General features: G+C 40.9%; 1 protein-coding gene across 2 annotated transcripts; it reads right to left on the bottom strand.

Annotated features, from left to right (window-relative positions):
* Positions 1 to 8,397: 8,397 nt before the first annotated feature.
* Positions 8,398 to 13,836, bottom strand: LOC115075254 (olfactory receptor 1019-like). Of its 2 annotated transcripts, XM_029575547.1 has the most exons (2): positions 13,816 to 13,836; positions 8,398 to 9,321 (listed from the first exon to the last, which is right to left on the bottom strand). In XM_029575547.1, the coding sequence occupies exons 1-2, from the start codon at positions 13,834 to 13,836 to the stop codon at positions 8,398 to 8,400; spliced, it is 945 nt and encodes a 314-aa protein (XP_029431407.1). The 2 variants fall into 2 exon arrangements, with proteins under 2 accessions (XP_029431407.1, XP_029431408.1); XM_029575548.1 differs by lacking the exon at positions 13,816 to 13,836 and having other exon boundaries at positions 8,398 to 9,339.
* Between the last annotated feature and the right edge of the window lie 1,172 nt (positions 13,837 to 15,008).

Here is a 15,008-nt window from a genome sequence, read left to right as displayed (position 1 = left end):
CCCTCTCGGGCCTTCGGCTGCCACTAATCAAAATGGCACCGATGGTCCTTTACCCTTACCATGTGACGGGCTATCGGTGCCATTGGTCAGCCCCGGTCACATGGTAGGAGCAATGGATGGCCCGCACCATGTTTTAAGATGGCGCCGGCCGTCCATTGCTCCTACCATGTGACAGAGACCAGCCAATGGCTCCGATAGCCCGTCACATGGTAAGGGCAAAGGGCCATCGGTGCCATTTTGATTAGTGGCAGCCAACAGCCCAAGAGGGGGAGATCGCTCCCGGGACCCCTGCTGGACCACCAGGGACTTTCGGTAAGTCTTGGGGGGTCGGTTGGGCAAGTCTTGGGGGTTTGGGAGGGTGGGGGGTGCAGTTTAATTAAATTTGACGGCTTGGGGTGGGTTTGGGTTTTTGGTTTTTTTTTACAACCCTCATTGTAATTCGGGCTTCGTTTCAGGGGGGTAGATGAAATAAAATCATCACGAACCGCGGGAAACAAAATTTCCCTTGGCGGGCCGATAACGAAGGCCGAACTAAAAGATTCGGCTGAATCACATCACTAATGTTCACATCTCTGTTCCTCACCTTGCCTTACCTTGTTCTGTTCCTGTCTCTTTGCCTTCCCTGCTTCTCCTCTGCCTTGGACTTACTTATTTTTGTTGACCTGGTCTGACCTTTGATGCTGTTTCACTTACTTCCTACTTTGTCCTCAGCTTGTTTCCTTGACCTTAGCCTGCCTTCCATCTCTTCCTCTATGTTGGCAGTCCTGACTATAGACTTAGCCAGTAACATGTCATCTCACCATCTGCCAGGTCCAAGTGCGTGTCCACTTGAACTAGGTTGCTCCAATCTTACAGCTGTCAAAGGAACTTCACTGTGGCCATAGGCCCCCTCCAAGTACATGATGCTTCAAAACTGTTCTGAAATTAAATTGAGTTCTACATCACTTCATGTCTTATTTGTATTTATTTTCTGTGGTCTTCCTCCAAACCCTTCCACAGTAAACACAAAACACAAAATATTGTTAAGTAATTTTGCATTTTCCTCAATAGCCTAAAATTTCACGATATATATGAGGAGCACACCTTCAGTGCTGTTCCATCCATCCCATCAGGTGGCAGCATGGAGACCTGGGATTGGGGCCTTCCATGAGCCCTCAAAAGCAGGAGGCTAGTGGCTCCCAGTTTGCACACCTTCATTATGCTTCCAGCCATCCCATCAGGTGGCAGCACAGACACCTGAGATGGGGGCCTTCCAGGAGCCTTCAAAAGCAGGCAGCTAGTGGCACCCAGCGAGCACACCTTCAGACTGTTCTAGCCATCTCAATCATGCAGTAGCATGGATTCCTGGGATTGGGGTCTTCCAGCAGCCCTCAAAAGCAAGCAGCTAGCAGCACCCAGTGAGCACAAATTCAGTGCTGTTCCGGCCATCCCATCAAGTGGAAGCTTCCAGGAGCACTCAAAAGCAGGCAGCTAGCAGGATACCACTGCCAGAGCACCAAAGCCATGCACCAAAGAGGCGCGCCACTTCTTCATTTTTGGGATTTACTTCTTTCTTCAAATTATAGAGAAAAAGAGGAAGGGGAAGACCAGGACTCCTACTGCCATATCTACTCTAGTGAGTGGCCCTCTCAATACTCATTTCCTTTGAATCATAACCTCTTCTGATTTAAGATTTGTTATGTCTCTGGTGAAGCCTTTCTAAGCTCTAGAGCACCTACCCCCTCTTCCCCCTTTGATGATTTATCATAGAAGGAACATAGAAGATCTACTCCTTCCCTGAGCAGACATATTACCTATGGGATTAGAGATTTATCTTCTGCTACTGATGGCAATATTTCTCAGATGCCCAAAGTTGTACATGAAAGGACTGAGGTTAGAGTGTCTTCTTCTGTGGACATTTCCCATTGAGAGATGGATTTATGAGTTGTAGTTTCCATTCCTGCACCAGTTACTCTGTCTGCAGCCTTTGGTTTTACTGGTGTAATTGAAAGTCTTTCTGAGCCTAATGATGTCACACTTAAAGATATTTGGAATGTGGGTACCAGTATTGAATCATCATTATCCCCCACAGTAGGGCAACAGTGTGCTTTTTCTGCTGGAATTTCTGCAAAGCTATCTGATTTGGACTCTAAAGTTAATAAAGTAACAAGAAATTTGATATACATTTTTTATTCTGTTAATACATTACAGTCATCTATGCTTGCTAATTTGAAAGATTGTTTAATAATACATAATAAGTTAGAAATGTTGGAGAACAATTTGAGAGCAAGAAACCTCCATATTTTGAATTTCCCTAAAACTTGTTTGATATCTGCTGAGGAATTATTTAAATAATATATTCTACCAGAAAAGGAAATAACCCTTTCCCGAAGTTATGTTCCAGGGTTTAAAAAGGAATTTATACAGAAGATGGCACTGAAATTTTAACATCTTTTGACAATGCTAATATAACTGCATTTCTTCAAGATCCATCTGAGATTACCTCAACTAAGGCAACTTTGATTATCACTTTTATAACTAAATAAGATAAAGAGTTCATCTTTACACAGTACTTAAATATAAAAATGCTGTTTTTAGGTGGTGGTGTTCCTGATGTGAGTGTCGATGGAAGAGTGCCAATCTCTCCCAGGGAAGAGGTTTTCCTCAGCCCCACCAGCAAGCTTCACTGCCAGCATGTGGATGTGAATATTTTCTGTCAACTGAAGCAGTGCAGAAAGATGACCTGTTATCCACCGGGGAGGGGGTCATCAATGCTCAGCATCCAGCATTTCATCTGGTGGATGGCAGGATTTGTTCTCTTCATTGGCAATTTCTTCAGTTTCTTCACTTCCTACTGCAGCTCCAGGACCAAGGAAGCTTTTGGCAATCTCAGATCCTGGCTTTCTCACTCTTCAGTCACCAGGAGATCTCCCATAGCCTTCCCAGAAGCTGATGGAGATAACTCTGGATTCCTTTGGGAGCTGATGTCCCAATTTGGCCAGGCCCTTGCTGTATTTTGTGTCCAAGTTGGATTCCTTGGTCAATTCACATGAAGTTAAACTGGGTGACCATGATAATAAGATTTCTTCATGTCAGCAAAATGTAGCTAATATGGCCATTGTCCAGACCAAACTTATTCAAGAATGGAATATCATTTCTAGAAGGGCTGAATTTCTTGAAAATTCATCATGTCATTTGAATCTTCATTTGCTGAATTTTCCCCAGGTTATGGGAGAACTTCCCTTTTACCTCCTGCTTCGCCGCCCTGCTCTTCCTCCTCGGCTCGGTCGGCCCTCCCCGCGTGGTCGGCGTCGGCCTATCGGTGCCAGGGGAGGTGGACCGGAGACAAGCCTCTCGCGAGGCCTCCGAGGCAACTCAAATTTAAAGAAAAAAATAAAAAAAACCCAGCGGCGCCAAAGCGGATGGCAGAAGGAAGCAGGAACGGGTAAGCCCTCCCCGGAAGCCCTGACGCCTCCCCAGAGCCCTTTAAAGGGCTGAAACTGATCGAGGCGTCGCGCGCCTCGCATCGCGCGCCTATGGAGCGCGACAAAGGGGCCTGCCCCTTTGTGTGCCCCTTCGTGTGAACCGGAGCACAAACTGAAACCACCCACACCAAAAGACTCTGCCACACACCTCGGCTTATAACCGAAGCACGTTACATCAACAGAAACCAAGCTTGCACCCAGCGATCCCATTTTCCAGGGCTCACACTCATACCTGCCTCCTCAACACTCACCCAGACCCACCAGCTTGCAAATAACATCGACAGCAATCATCCAGCCGCACCAGCAATCAATTAACATCACCAGCAATCATCCAGCCTCACCAGCAATCATCCAGCCGCACCAGCAATCATCCAGCCTCACCAGCAATCAATTAACATCACCAGCAATCATCCAGCCTCACCAGCATTCATCCAGCCTCACCAGCAATCATCCAGACTCACCAGCAATCATCCAGCCTCACCAGCAATCATCCAGACTCACCAGCAATCAATTAACATCACCAGCAATCTTCCAGCCTCACCAGCAATCATCCAGCCTCACCAGCAATCAATTAACATCACCAGCAATCATCCAGCCTCACCAGCAATCATCCAGACTCACCAGCAATCATCCAGCCTCACCAGCAATCATCCAGACTCACCAGCAATCAATTAACATCACCAGCAATCATCCAGCCTCACCAGCAATCATCCAGCCTATACACCATTCACCCAGCGGGTACAATACCTAATGTACCATTTTCAACATTACACCACTGTTCCCAACCAATTGAGCTACAATAATGCACCTCTGCACCATACCTAAAATCTGGCACAAAATCAGAAAGCACACAAAACCAGCAATTCATCACATCACACGACAACAAAGACTATTACCTATAATGATCTCACCGATAACACAATTCCTAGGACTCTCTTTATTTACCTTAACACTATTCAACGCTCAGTCGCTCTCCAAAAAAATGGACATCCTCAGTGACTACCTCATAGAAGCCAACCCAGATATCTGTGCAATTACAGAGACATGGCTAAAACACACAGATACTGTACACATAAATCAACTGCCCATACAATCTTATGACTTATTCTCCGTCCCAAGACCCAAAAAAAGAGGTGGAGGTCTCCTTCTTGCAACAAAAAAAGGTCTTAATATTACATTACAACTTACCAATTCCTCCAACAAACTAGAATTATCCCTCTTTAAATCTGAACAAATCCAAATAGCTTTAATCTATGCACCACCAGGAACCTTAGAATTGGATCCCTCTCTACTGATAGAACTTATAGCCAAACACATAAATGCCGACAAACCTGCTATAATCCTCGGAGACTTTAATTTACACGTAGATGCTTCTCCACAATCCATCAACTGCCAAACTGTTCTTTCCTCTCTCAACCATTTGGGCTTTACTCAAATTATCAATAGTTCTACCCACAAGGCAGGCCACACTCTGGACCTCATCTTTATTAACGAACCCTTTAACATTCATACTAACCCAACTTGCTCACCAGTACCATGGTCAGACCACAAAGTTATCCACACAACCCTCAATATCAACAACACACCACCTCAAACCACTAACAAAACCACCATCCACTTCAGGAAACCATGCTCTCCAGACATACTCAATGAAAAGATGTCTGATGCATTAAAGCAACTAGATCTCACAGACGCAACAACTGCAACTACCTCTTGGATCAATATTAACAATAAAATTGCAGATCAAATCTGCCCAACTACAACCAAAACCATACAACCTACACTAGACAATAGGAAACCTTGGTTTACACCCGAACTTAAATCCCTCAAACAATCTCTTAGAAAAAAAGAACAAAGCTGGAGAAAAAACCCAACCACTTCAACACATGCCATCTACAAATCCCTCCTCAACAACTATAGGAATACAATCCTTAGAACAAAGAAAGAATTCTACGGAAAAAAAAATACACCACTTTATATTCGACTCAAAGGCTCTTTTCTCCTACGTCTCCTCTTTAACCAAACCATCTCCTCCTACTATCCCAGACCACCAAGCTCTCAACAAAGCAAACGAACTAGCCAACTACTTCAAAACAAAAATCACCAACCTTTCCCAATCAATCACATCCAACAGCCTTACCCTAACACACCATCTCACATCCTTGCCGCAACAAACCACAAGCCTGGATTCATTCGAGCTCACTTCTTCACTGGAGATTGAAAACACACTCAAAAAATTCAAACCTTCCTCCCACCCATCTGACCCAATACCAACAAATCTCCTCATCGCCATACCAAACACCATCTCAAAACCAATTGCAGAAATTATCAACACATCCCTTTCTCAAGGTTTAGTTCCTAACCAGTTAAAATTGGCAATACTGAAACCATTACTAAAGAAACCAAACGCTTGCCCATCAGACCCAACTAATTTTAGACCCATCGCAAACTTACCACTTATCGCCAAACTGATGGAAAAAATTGTCAACAAGCAACTGTCAGATTATTTGGAAGATCATAACATTCTATCCCCAGCTCAATATGGATTCCGAAAACGCCTAAACACCGAATCGCTCTTACTATCTCTCACTGACACAATCCTCGTTAATCTGGAGAATAAACAATCTTACCTGCTCATTCTTCTGGATCTTTCCGCTGCATTTAATACGGTAAAACACTCTACTCTAATAGACCAACTAGCCAACATAGGGATCAAAGGCACAGCCCTTACATGGTTCCATTCCTTCTTAAGCAACAGATTCTACAAAGTAAGGATAAACAACAAAGAATCGCATCCAATCCTGACAGAGCAAGGAGTCCCACAAGGATCATCACTTTCACCCACCCTCTTCAATATCTACCTCCTCCCTCTCTGCCATCTACTCTCAAACCTTAAGCTTACCCATTACCTCTATGCAGACGACATACAAATCCTCCTTCCGATCACAGAATCCCTTCAAAAAACCATCACGTACTGGAACGAATGCCTACAGCCCATCAAAAACCTACTCTCAAGCCTCAACTTAGTATTGAATGCTAATAAAACCGAAATGCTCATTGTCTCCCAAGATCCACGCACAATCTCTTCCAGCCTTTCTCTACCAAACACAAACAACTCGTTCTCATCTGAAGTCAGAGACCTTGGAGCATGGCTAGATAATCATCTAAACCTAAAAAAGTTCGTAAACAATACCACAAAGGACTGCTTTTACAAACTGCAAGTCCTCAAAAAACTTAAACCCCTCCTTCACTTCTCCGACTTCAGGCTAGTACTACAATCCATCATTCTTTCCAAGCTCGACTACTGCAACTCCCTGCTACTAGGTATTCCCGCCAACACTATCAAACCATTACAGATGGTTCAGAATTCAGCGGCTAGAATTCTAACTAGCACTAACAAAAAAGATCATATCACCCCAATCCTTCGGAACTTACATTGGCTCCCCATTAAACAAAGGATACTCTATAAGGTACTCACTATCATCCACAAAGCGACAAACAAATTAGCCCCCATCACATTAAGCTCTCAACTCCAACCGCACACTTCCTCCAGACCAATCAGAAGCGCATACAGAGGAACACTGCATGCTCCGCAAATAAAATCATCATTGAGCAAACAAGCGCTATCTTCAGCAGGCCCACACCAGTGGAACACGCTTCCCCCAGATCTTAGACTAGAACCCAGTCATCAAGAATTCAAAAAAAGACTGAAGACTTTTCTCTTCCAACAAGCTTTCCCAGACGCTTAATCTTACTGTGACTGACAGACTTCCTAATTACTGACAAACTTACTGTGACTGACAGACCTCCTAATTACCAGGTATCCCTTAACTATGGACGCTGTATCAAGTACTATTTTTAAGAATCTGCAACTGGACAATTATCTTTGAGCTCAAAAATTCACTTTATTTCATATATATATTAGGCACTGCTTATATTTATATTTATTGCTACGTTAAATAGTTATACTTCTTATATAAAATATTATATTTCTTTATTTATTACCAGTTAAAATATTATTACTTTATTTAGCACTATGTTAAATTGTCAACCAGTTATACTGTTCCATATGTTATACGGTTCCATGTAAAGCTCCGCTCTTTGTTGAGCAGTTCTTCGTTGTATGTAAACCGGAGTGATTTGTAGTCCCTACAAGAACTTCGGTATATAAAAATTATAAATAAATAAATAAATAAATATGACGTTAAGGAGATATTTCATGGACATCTTGAAAATTTCTTCTGAATCTTTACCATCTATTAATACGATTTTTTTCTTACCTTCCCCTTCTAGCTCCACTTCTTCTCCTTTAAATGTTACTCAACTTATAGAAATGTCTGGATATGAGCTTATTGATCATGCCACCATTCTTATTTCTTTTATTACTGAGGGAGACCTTAGTTTACCCTGAGATGTAAGGTAGGAAGAACATCTTCAGAAAGGGCAAGCAGGGCCCCTAGGGTTTACAGAAAAATGGCTCATATAGAGCAAAGTTAGCTTCCACAGTGATATAAAATTGCACTGCATTAATGCCGTGATAGGTTGTCAAGGAGGGGAACAATATCATGAGAATGCCCCTCCCCTACAATATTTAGTCCCTCCTACAATAAACTATTATGGCTTAGTAAATCTCCTTCTATGTTTTTCTCTCAATTTTATTTTATTATATCATGTACTGTCTCTTTACAATCTACAATAGACAAGTTAGATAAAATGTCTCACTTGCTCTCTGTGATATCTAATCACATTGTAAATATTTATATTCAGGATAAGACTCCTATTCCCTTCACTGACAAAGATACATGAAATCACTGTATAACTTTCAATTAAGGAAAAACACCTGCTTGTTTCATGGTTAGGGGATACACAAATTGTGCTGTGCAATTTTAAATTAATAATTTTCAAACTTTTTGTGAAATAATAGAGGCAAAATTCATGTAAAAATATTGACTTTCCTACTTATGACTTTCCTCAGGGCTTCTTTTACATCCTTGTTCCTCAGACTGTAGATCATGGGGTTTAGCATGGGGATTATGACCGTGTAAAACACAGATGCCACCCTGTCCTGGTTTAGGGTGTACCGTGAACTCGGCCTCATATACATGAAGATCACAGTGCCATAGAACAAGGTCACACAGAGAAAGTGGGAGGCACAGGTGTTGAAGGCCTTATGCCTCCCCTCTGCAGAGCGCATCCTCAGGATGGAGCAGAGAATATAAGCATAAGAGATCAGGATGATCAGGAGTGTGCCCACCTGAATACTGCCACAAAAGACAAACAGTAAGATTTCATTCAGCGAAATATCAGAGCAGGAAAGCTTTAACAGGGGAGGGATGTCACAGAAGAAATGAGTGATCTGATTGGATCTGCAGAAGGACAGACTGAAGGTACTGGCTGTTTGTATCAGAGAATTGAGGAAACCACCAATGTAGGCACTGGTTACCAAATGAATGCAAATCTTGTTTGTCATTACATTTGTATAAAGCAGCGGGTTGCATATGGCGACATAGCGATCATAAGACATAAGGGCAAGAATCAATCCTTCTGAGGCACCCATTCCCACAAAGAAAAACATTTGAACTGCACAGCCAAGGAATGAAATGACTTTCCTCTCTGACAAGAAATCAATTAGCGTTTTAGGCACAATAACTGTCGAATAACAGAGATCTACAAAGGACAGATGCCTGAGAAAGAAGTACATGGCAGTCTGAAGATGAGGGTCTCTCGTAATGACTACAAGCATGCCAATATTACCTAATATTGTTATTATATAAACCAATGAAAATAGAATGAAGAGCAGAATCTGAAGTTCTGGATCATTGGTGAGTCCTAACAGAATGAACTCGGTCATTGAGGACTGATTCATGATGTTCATAGGGTGATTGAACATTATTTCCTAAGATAAGAAGGAAAAGAAACATTCAGTATTCATTGTTCTTTTGTAAGATCTCTAAAGTAGAAAACCATACAAAAATAAATAAGCAAATACATCCATGCACTGAACAAGTTAATCTTACATTCTAATAGGTAACTTCTGATGTCGATTAGCTAAATCCGGTATGAGTTCAATTTTCAAGGGTGTCTGGCTGGCTAAGTAAAAGCCTGTTAGATCAAAACTTTAAAAAAATGACTAAGCTAACCATCTATATTTAATATACTAAATTACACAAGGAGAACAATATTTAAACAAATGTGGATTGATTTCAAATGCAGATACCTTATTTTGAAAGGGGATAACTGTTTTCTTAAATGCTTTTGTTCTTTTATTTTTGAAAGATGGATATTTGAATTGCTTTATTTTTTGTTTGCTGGGTTTAGAAAAGAAGTGTAGAAGAGAAACGGTTCCCTTCTCTATCTCACCTCAACTCCACCCACCCTTACCTTCCATTCTAACTTTATAATCTATGAATGGAGGGACTACACAGAATGACCTGACACTGGTGGGCAGAGAAGCAAAGAATATTATCCATTCTGGTGGAAGAATTTGGAATTTTGTGCTCAGTACTGACATGAGGATTGCTTAATAATCTGTCTGCTTAGAGGAAAAGTGGCAAATTTCACGTGTCACATAGATAGGATTTTAGATGGTGCTGGGGAGGAGCTGAATGTCTTGGTACATTTGATACCAATGAGAAGTCCTTTCTCAGGGGATGCTGGGAACAGTATGCAGAGGAACTTTCTGGTCCTCTTTACTGCAAAGGCTGCAGGGCCCCTGCAATTTAGGGCTGTGAAGTTTGAAGCCTGGATCCCTTGCTGTGACCTCTGGAGTCCACTTCCGGGGAATGCCTGGAACAGTTTACAGATGAGCCTTCCAGTCCAGGTTTTCATGTGTAATGATTCAGATGGACTGAACCAAATCAAGGTGAACCTAGAAGATGTGGTAGACCTGATTGACAAACTGAAGAGTAGTAAATCACCTGGACCAGATGGTATACATCTCAGGGTTCTGAAGGAACTAAAAAATGAAATTTCAGACCTATTAGTAAAAATATTTAACCTATCATTAAAATCATCCATTGTACCTGAAGACTGGAGGGTGGCTAATGTAACCCCAATATATAAAAAGGTCTCCAGGGGTGATCCAGGAAACTACAGACCAGTTAGCCTGACTTCAGTGCCAGGAAAAATAGAGGAAAGTGTTCTAAATATCAAACTCACAGAACATATAGAAAGACATGGTTTAATGGAACAAAGTCAGCATGGCTTTACCCAAGGCAAGACCTTCTGAGACTTGAAAATTGGGCATCCAAATAGCAGATGAAATTTAATGTGGATAAGTGCAAGGTGATACATATGGGGAAAAATAACCCATGCTATAGTTACACAATGTTAGGTTCCATATTGGGAGCTACCACCCAAGAAAGAGATCTAGGCTTCATAGTGGATAACACATTGAAATCATCAGTTCAGTGTGCTGCGGCAGTCAAAAAAGCAAACATTGTTGGGAATTATTAGAAAGGGAATGGTGAATAAAATGGAAAATGTCATAGTGCCTCTATATCGCTCCATGGTGAGACCGCACCTTGAATACTGTGTACAATTCTGGTCGCCGCATCTCAAAAAAGATATAGTTGCGATGGAGAAGGTACAGAGAAGGACAACCAAAATGATAAAGGGAGTGGAACAGCTCCCCTATGAGGAAAGACTAAAGAGGTTAGGACTTTTCAGCTTGGAGAAGAGACGGCTGAGGGGGTATATGATAGAGGTGTTTAAAATCATGAGAAGTCTAGAACGGGTTAATGTAAATCAGTTATTTACTCTTTAGGATAATAGAAAGACTAGGGGGCACTCCATGAAGTTAGCATGTGGCACATTTAAAACTATTCGGAGAAAGTTCTTTTTCACTCAACGCACAATTAAACTCTGGAATTTGTTGCCAGAGGATGTGTTTAGTGCAGTTAGTATAGCTGTGTTTAAAAAAGGACTGGATAAGTTCTTGGAGGAGAAGTCCATTACCTGCTATTAATTAGGTTGACTTACAAAATAGCCACTGCTTTTACTAGCAACAGTAGCATGGAATAGACTTAGTTTTTGGGTACTTGCCAGGATCTAATGGCCTGGATAGGCCACTGTTGGAAACAGGATGCTGGGCTTGATGGACCCTTGGTCCATCAAGCCCAGCATCCCAGCATCCCAGTATGTCATGTTCTTATGATCTTATGTTCTACAGACCTCTGTGGTGAGCAAATTAATGGAATTGCTACTAAAATAGAATATAGTGCAGTTTCATGAATCCAATGGATTGCAAAATCCAAGGTAGCATAGTTTTACCAGACTTACATCTTGTCAGATGAATTAGATTAATTTCTGTGATTGGGTGACCAAAGAGTTGGATCAGAGGAGAAAGCTAGATGTAGTGTTCTTGGATTTCAGTAAGGCCTTTGGAATGGTTCTGCACAGGTCTCTTATAAAGAAATTGAGATCCCATTGTATGGGCCCTACAATGACTGGCTGGGTTTGAAAATGTCCGAGTAGGAGACAATGATAGGAGTAAATGCAGTAAATGGAGTTCAGTATGAGAAGGGAAGCATTATTATCTGGTGCTTCTGGGATTGTTGTTTTGTCAACATTTTTATGAACAACATTGCCAAAGGATTGTTGGGAAAGGTTTGTCTTTTTGTCGATGATACCAAAACCTGTAACAGGGTTAACAGCCAGCAGAAAAAGTGGAGAAAATATGAGGAGGGATCAAGCAAATCTTAAGGAATAGCCTAGCTTTGGTAGCTATGATTTAATGTTAAAAAATACAGAGGTATGTATTTAAGCTGCAAAAACTCAAGAGAGAGTATAGAATAGGGGTTTCCCAGTGTGAAAGAAGAGCAGGATCTGGATTCTTTATATCTTATGATTTTAAGGAGGCCATGTAATCCTTGGAGGCATTTAAATATCTCTTATCTCTACTATCCCATTTTTCCTCTAGGGAATACATGTTTATTTTATTTTATTTATTTTGAGTTTTTCTACACCGGCATTCGCGATGGGAATCGCATCATGCCGGTTTACAATGTAACAAGGTGTGACAAAGGGAAATATAATAAGAACATAAACAGGTGCTGAACAAAAAAATAGTAGTTACAATAAAACAGGGAAATAACACAACTTGGAGTAGTGGAAAGGCGATAGTAATTTAACAAAGAGAACAAACTTGCCAATAAGTGGTAATTGCAGGGTTATGAAATTGGTAAAGTTATTGATTATCATGTTAATAAAATAAGAGTCGTTTAAGGTGAATTATGGTTCAGTTGTAGTCTGGAAAGGCTTTCAACTGAAAAGGCTTTAGATCTTTAAAGTTTTACCCCATATGCTTTAGAATGAAGATCAGTGACCATTTTAGTAGCAATTCTCTGGATGACTCCAACCGATTTATACTTTTGGAAAGTGAGGTCTCCAGAACTGCAAACAATATTCCAAATTAAGTTTCACTAGCAACCTCATTCTAGAGAATGCAGCAGCAGAAACCAGAAATGACATTCATTTCTGCCTATTGCAGCAAACAATGCTTTTCAATTTCACATTCATTTTCCACACTTCATAAGAGTTTTGTTATTGGCCCTACAACTGTCTCAACCACATTGGTAGTTCAAAATCAGTCAGCATGGTCTCCACTGGGACCTTTGCATCCTGTGCTACATACATTTAATGAGTTTGTTTTGAAAGACATAAAACAACAAGAGAAACAACAGAATAAGTTCAAAATTAATTTCTCTAAGGAAAAACATGTTTTGTTGAAGTGTCTTTCAGAAGATCATTCAAATGTCATCAAAAGTGCCTACCAAGGTGAAGAAGTTGAGTCACAAAATTAGCAAGGCTCTGTATTTGAGGTTACTAGATAACTAGGGGACTTGAGTAATTATAAGCTATTTTGTATTGATCCAACTCACTGGCGTCAATTGGAAATCAAGGAAGTAACAATTGGAGGTTTCAATAGTGGTTATCTAACTGAGGCCATGATTCATCATTCCATGCGGAATGATGAAACCTGCACTAAAGGGGGTAGGGGGGTGAAGGATGGGGCGGTCAGGCAATAGCCTGCAGCTGATCGCACCACGACAGTGTGATTTTGCCTAATGCGGTGCAGCTGGCTGCAGCCTATCACGGGCATAGCGCCACTGTAAAAGGTGGTGCTATTCCCCACGGTACTGCCGGCGATAATGTTCAAAACATTATCGCCCTAAATTTAAGATCGGTCCTAAATTTAGGATCTTAATGAAATTTGGAGCCTAAATTTAGACACTCAGTCCTAGTAGAATTTCAAAAGGGCTGATTTATGAGCCTAACTCCAAATGTTAGGCGTCTAAACTCTTTAAAAATTGGTCCTGATGTACTTGTATTTCAGCAAAGCTTTTGATACTGTCCTGCGTAGGAGGATCATAAATAAGCTGAACAATTTTGGGGTGGAATCTAAGGTCATGGACAGGATTAAAACTGGTGAAGGGTCAGAGGGTGAGGTGTCCTCAATGAAGTTCACTATGAAAGGGAAAGAGTGATGAGTGGAGTGACATAGAAATTGATCCAATAGCCAGTTCAGTTCAATATCTTTGCAAAGGGGTTAGGAGGAAAAAGTTTCTTTGCAGATGAGATCAAGGTTTGCAGTAGAATGGACAGGCAAGAGGGAGTAGACAGAATATTAAGTGATCTAAAAAAAGCTTGAGAAAAGATTGACTGGCAGCTAAGTTTCAATATTTAAAAACCCAGCTATGCACTTGAGATTCAGACAAGTGGTACACTATGGCAGGTAAAATGCTGATGTCCACCAAGCAGGAAGTCTGAAATCATTATACTCAATGATTTCAAAGCAGCAATATAGTGCAACAAGGCAGTAGCCAGGATGCCAAGGTGCATAATGTGAGATCTTACCTGGATTCCATTTCTGAAAGCCATAAAGATATTGACAGAATGGAAGCTGTCCAGATAAGAGCTTCAAAAATGGTATGAGTCTGCACAAAATGCCTTATAAAAACTAATATTTATACCCTACATTTATATTCCAAATGCTTCATTTACAATAACCAGTATTTTGGAGCTTTCCCAAGGTAAGTATTTTCCAATTAGGAGAATATACATGTAAACGAAAGCTTTGTATTGTATGTCTTGGGGTTTCATCAATATAATAGCGGAATTTATGAGTGTGCATCCTGCTGCAATAATTTGAGTGCAAGTGACAAGCAGGAATTAATCACGGAAGATTCATGTTCTTTAAAGAAAAAAGAAAAGAATACAATGAGGTCATGATTATATACAGAAGAATATATCCGATTATCTCATTTTTGGGTAAGGTTTTCATTTTGGATTAAATCACTCCTACGGCACTTTCAGAGCCAGTTGGAAAGTGATTAAAAAAAACCCCAAACAACTAGTATCATATTAGGACATAAAAACAGGAATATCATATGTAAAATATGTGAAGTAATTCTCCCACTCTGTTGAACATTGGTAAGACCACTGATGGCCACCTAGGTCCATTTAAGAGCATCACACTTCAAGGGATATTGGATAAAATACAGAGAAGAGAATTATACAGCAGATACTACCAGAACTCTATCT

The sequence above is a fragment of the Rhinatrema bivittatum genome, chromosome 13 (genome assembly GCF_901001135.1).
Source record: "Rhinatrema bivittatum chromosome 13, aRhiBiv1.1, whole genome shotgun sequence".
NCBI lineage: Eukaryota > Metazoa > Chordata > Amphibia > Gymnophiona > Rhinatrematidae > Rhinatrema > Rhinatrema bivittatum.
Note: the sequence above shows the minus strand (reverse complement) of the source record. Positions and strands in the feature narration are given on the sequence as shown.

Coding starts and splice junctions, on each gene's coding strand:
- LOC115075254 (XM_029575547.1), bottom strand. CDS start 13,836: ATGATCCTCCTACGCAGGACA. Junction 9,322..13,815: donor TGATCCTCCTACGCAGGACA/GTATCAAAAGCT, acceptor ATCATGAATCAG/TCCTCAATGACCGAGTTCAT.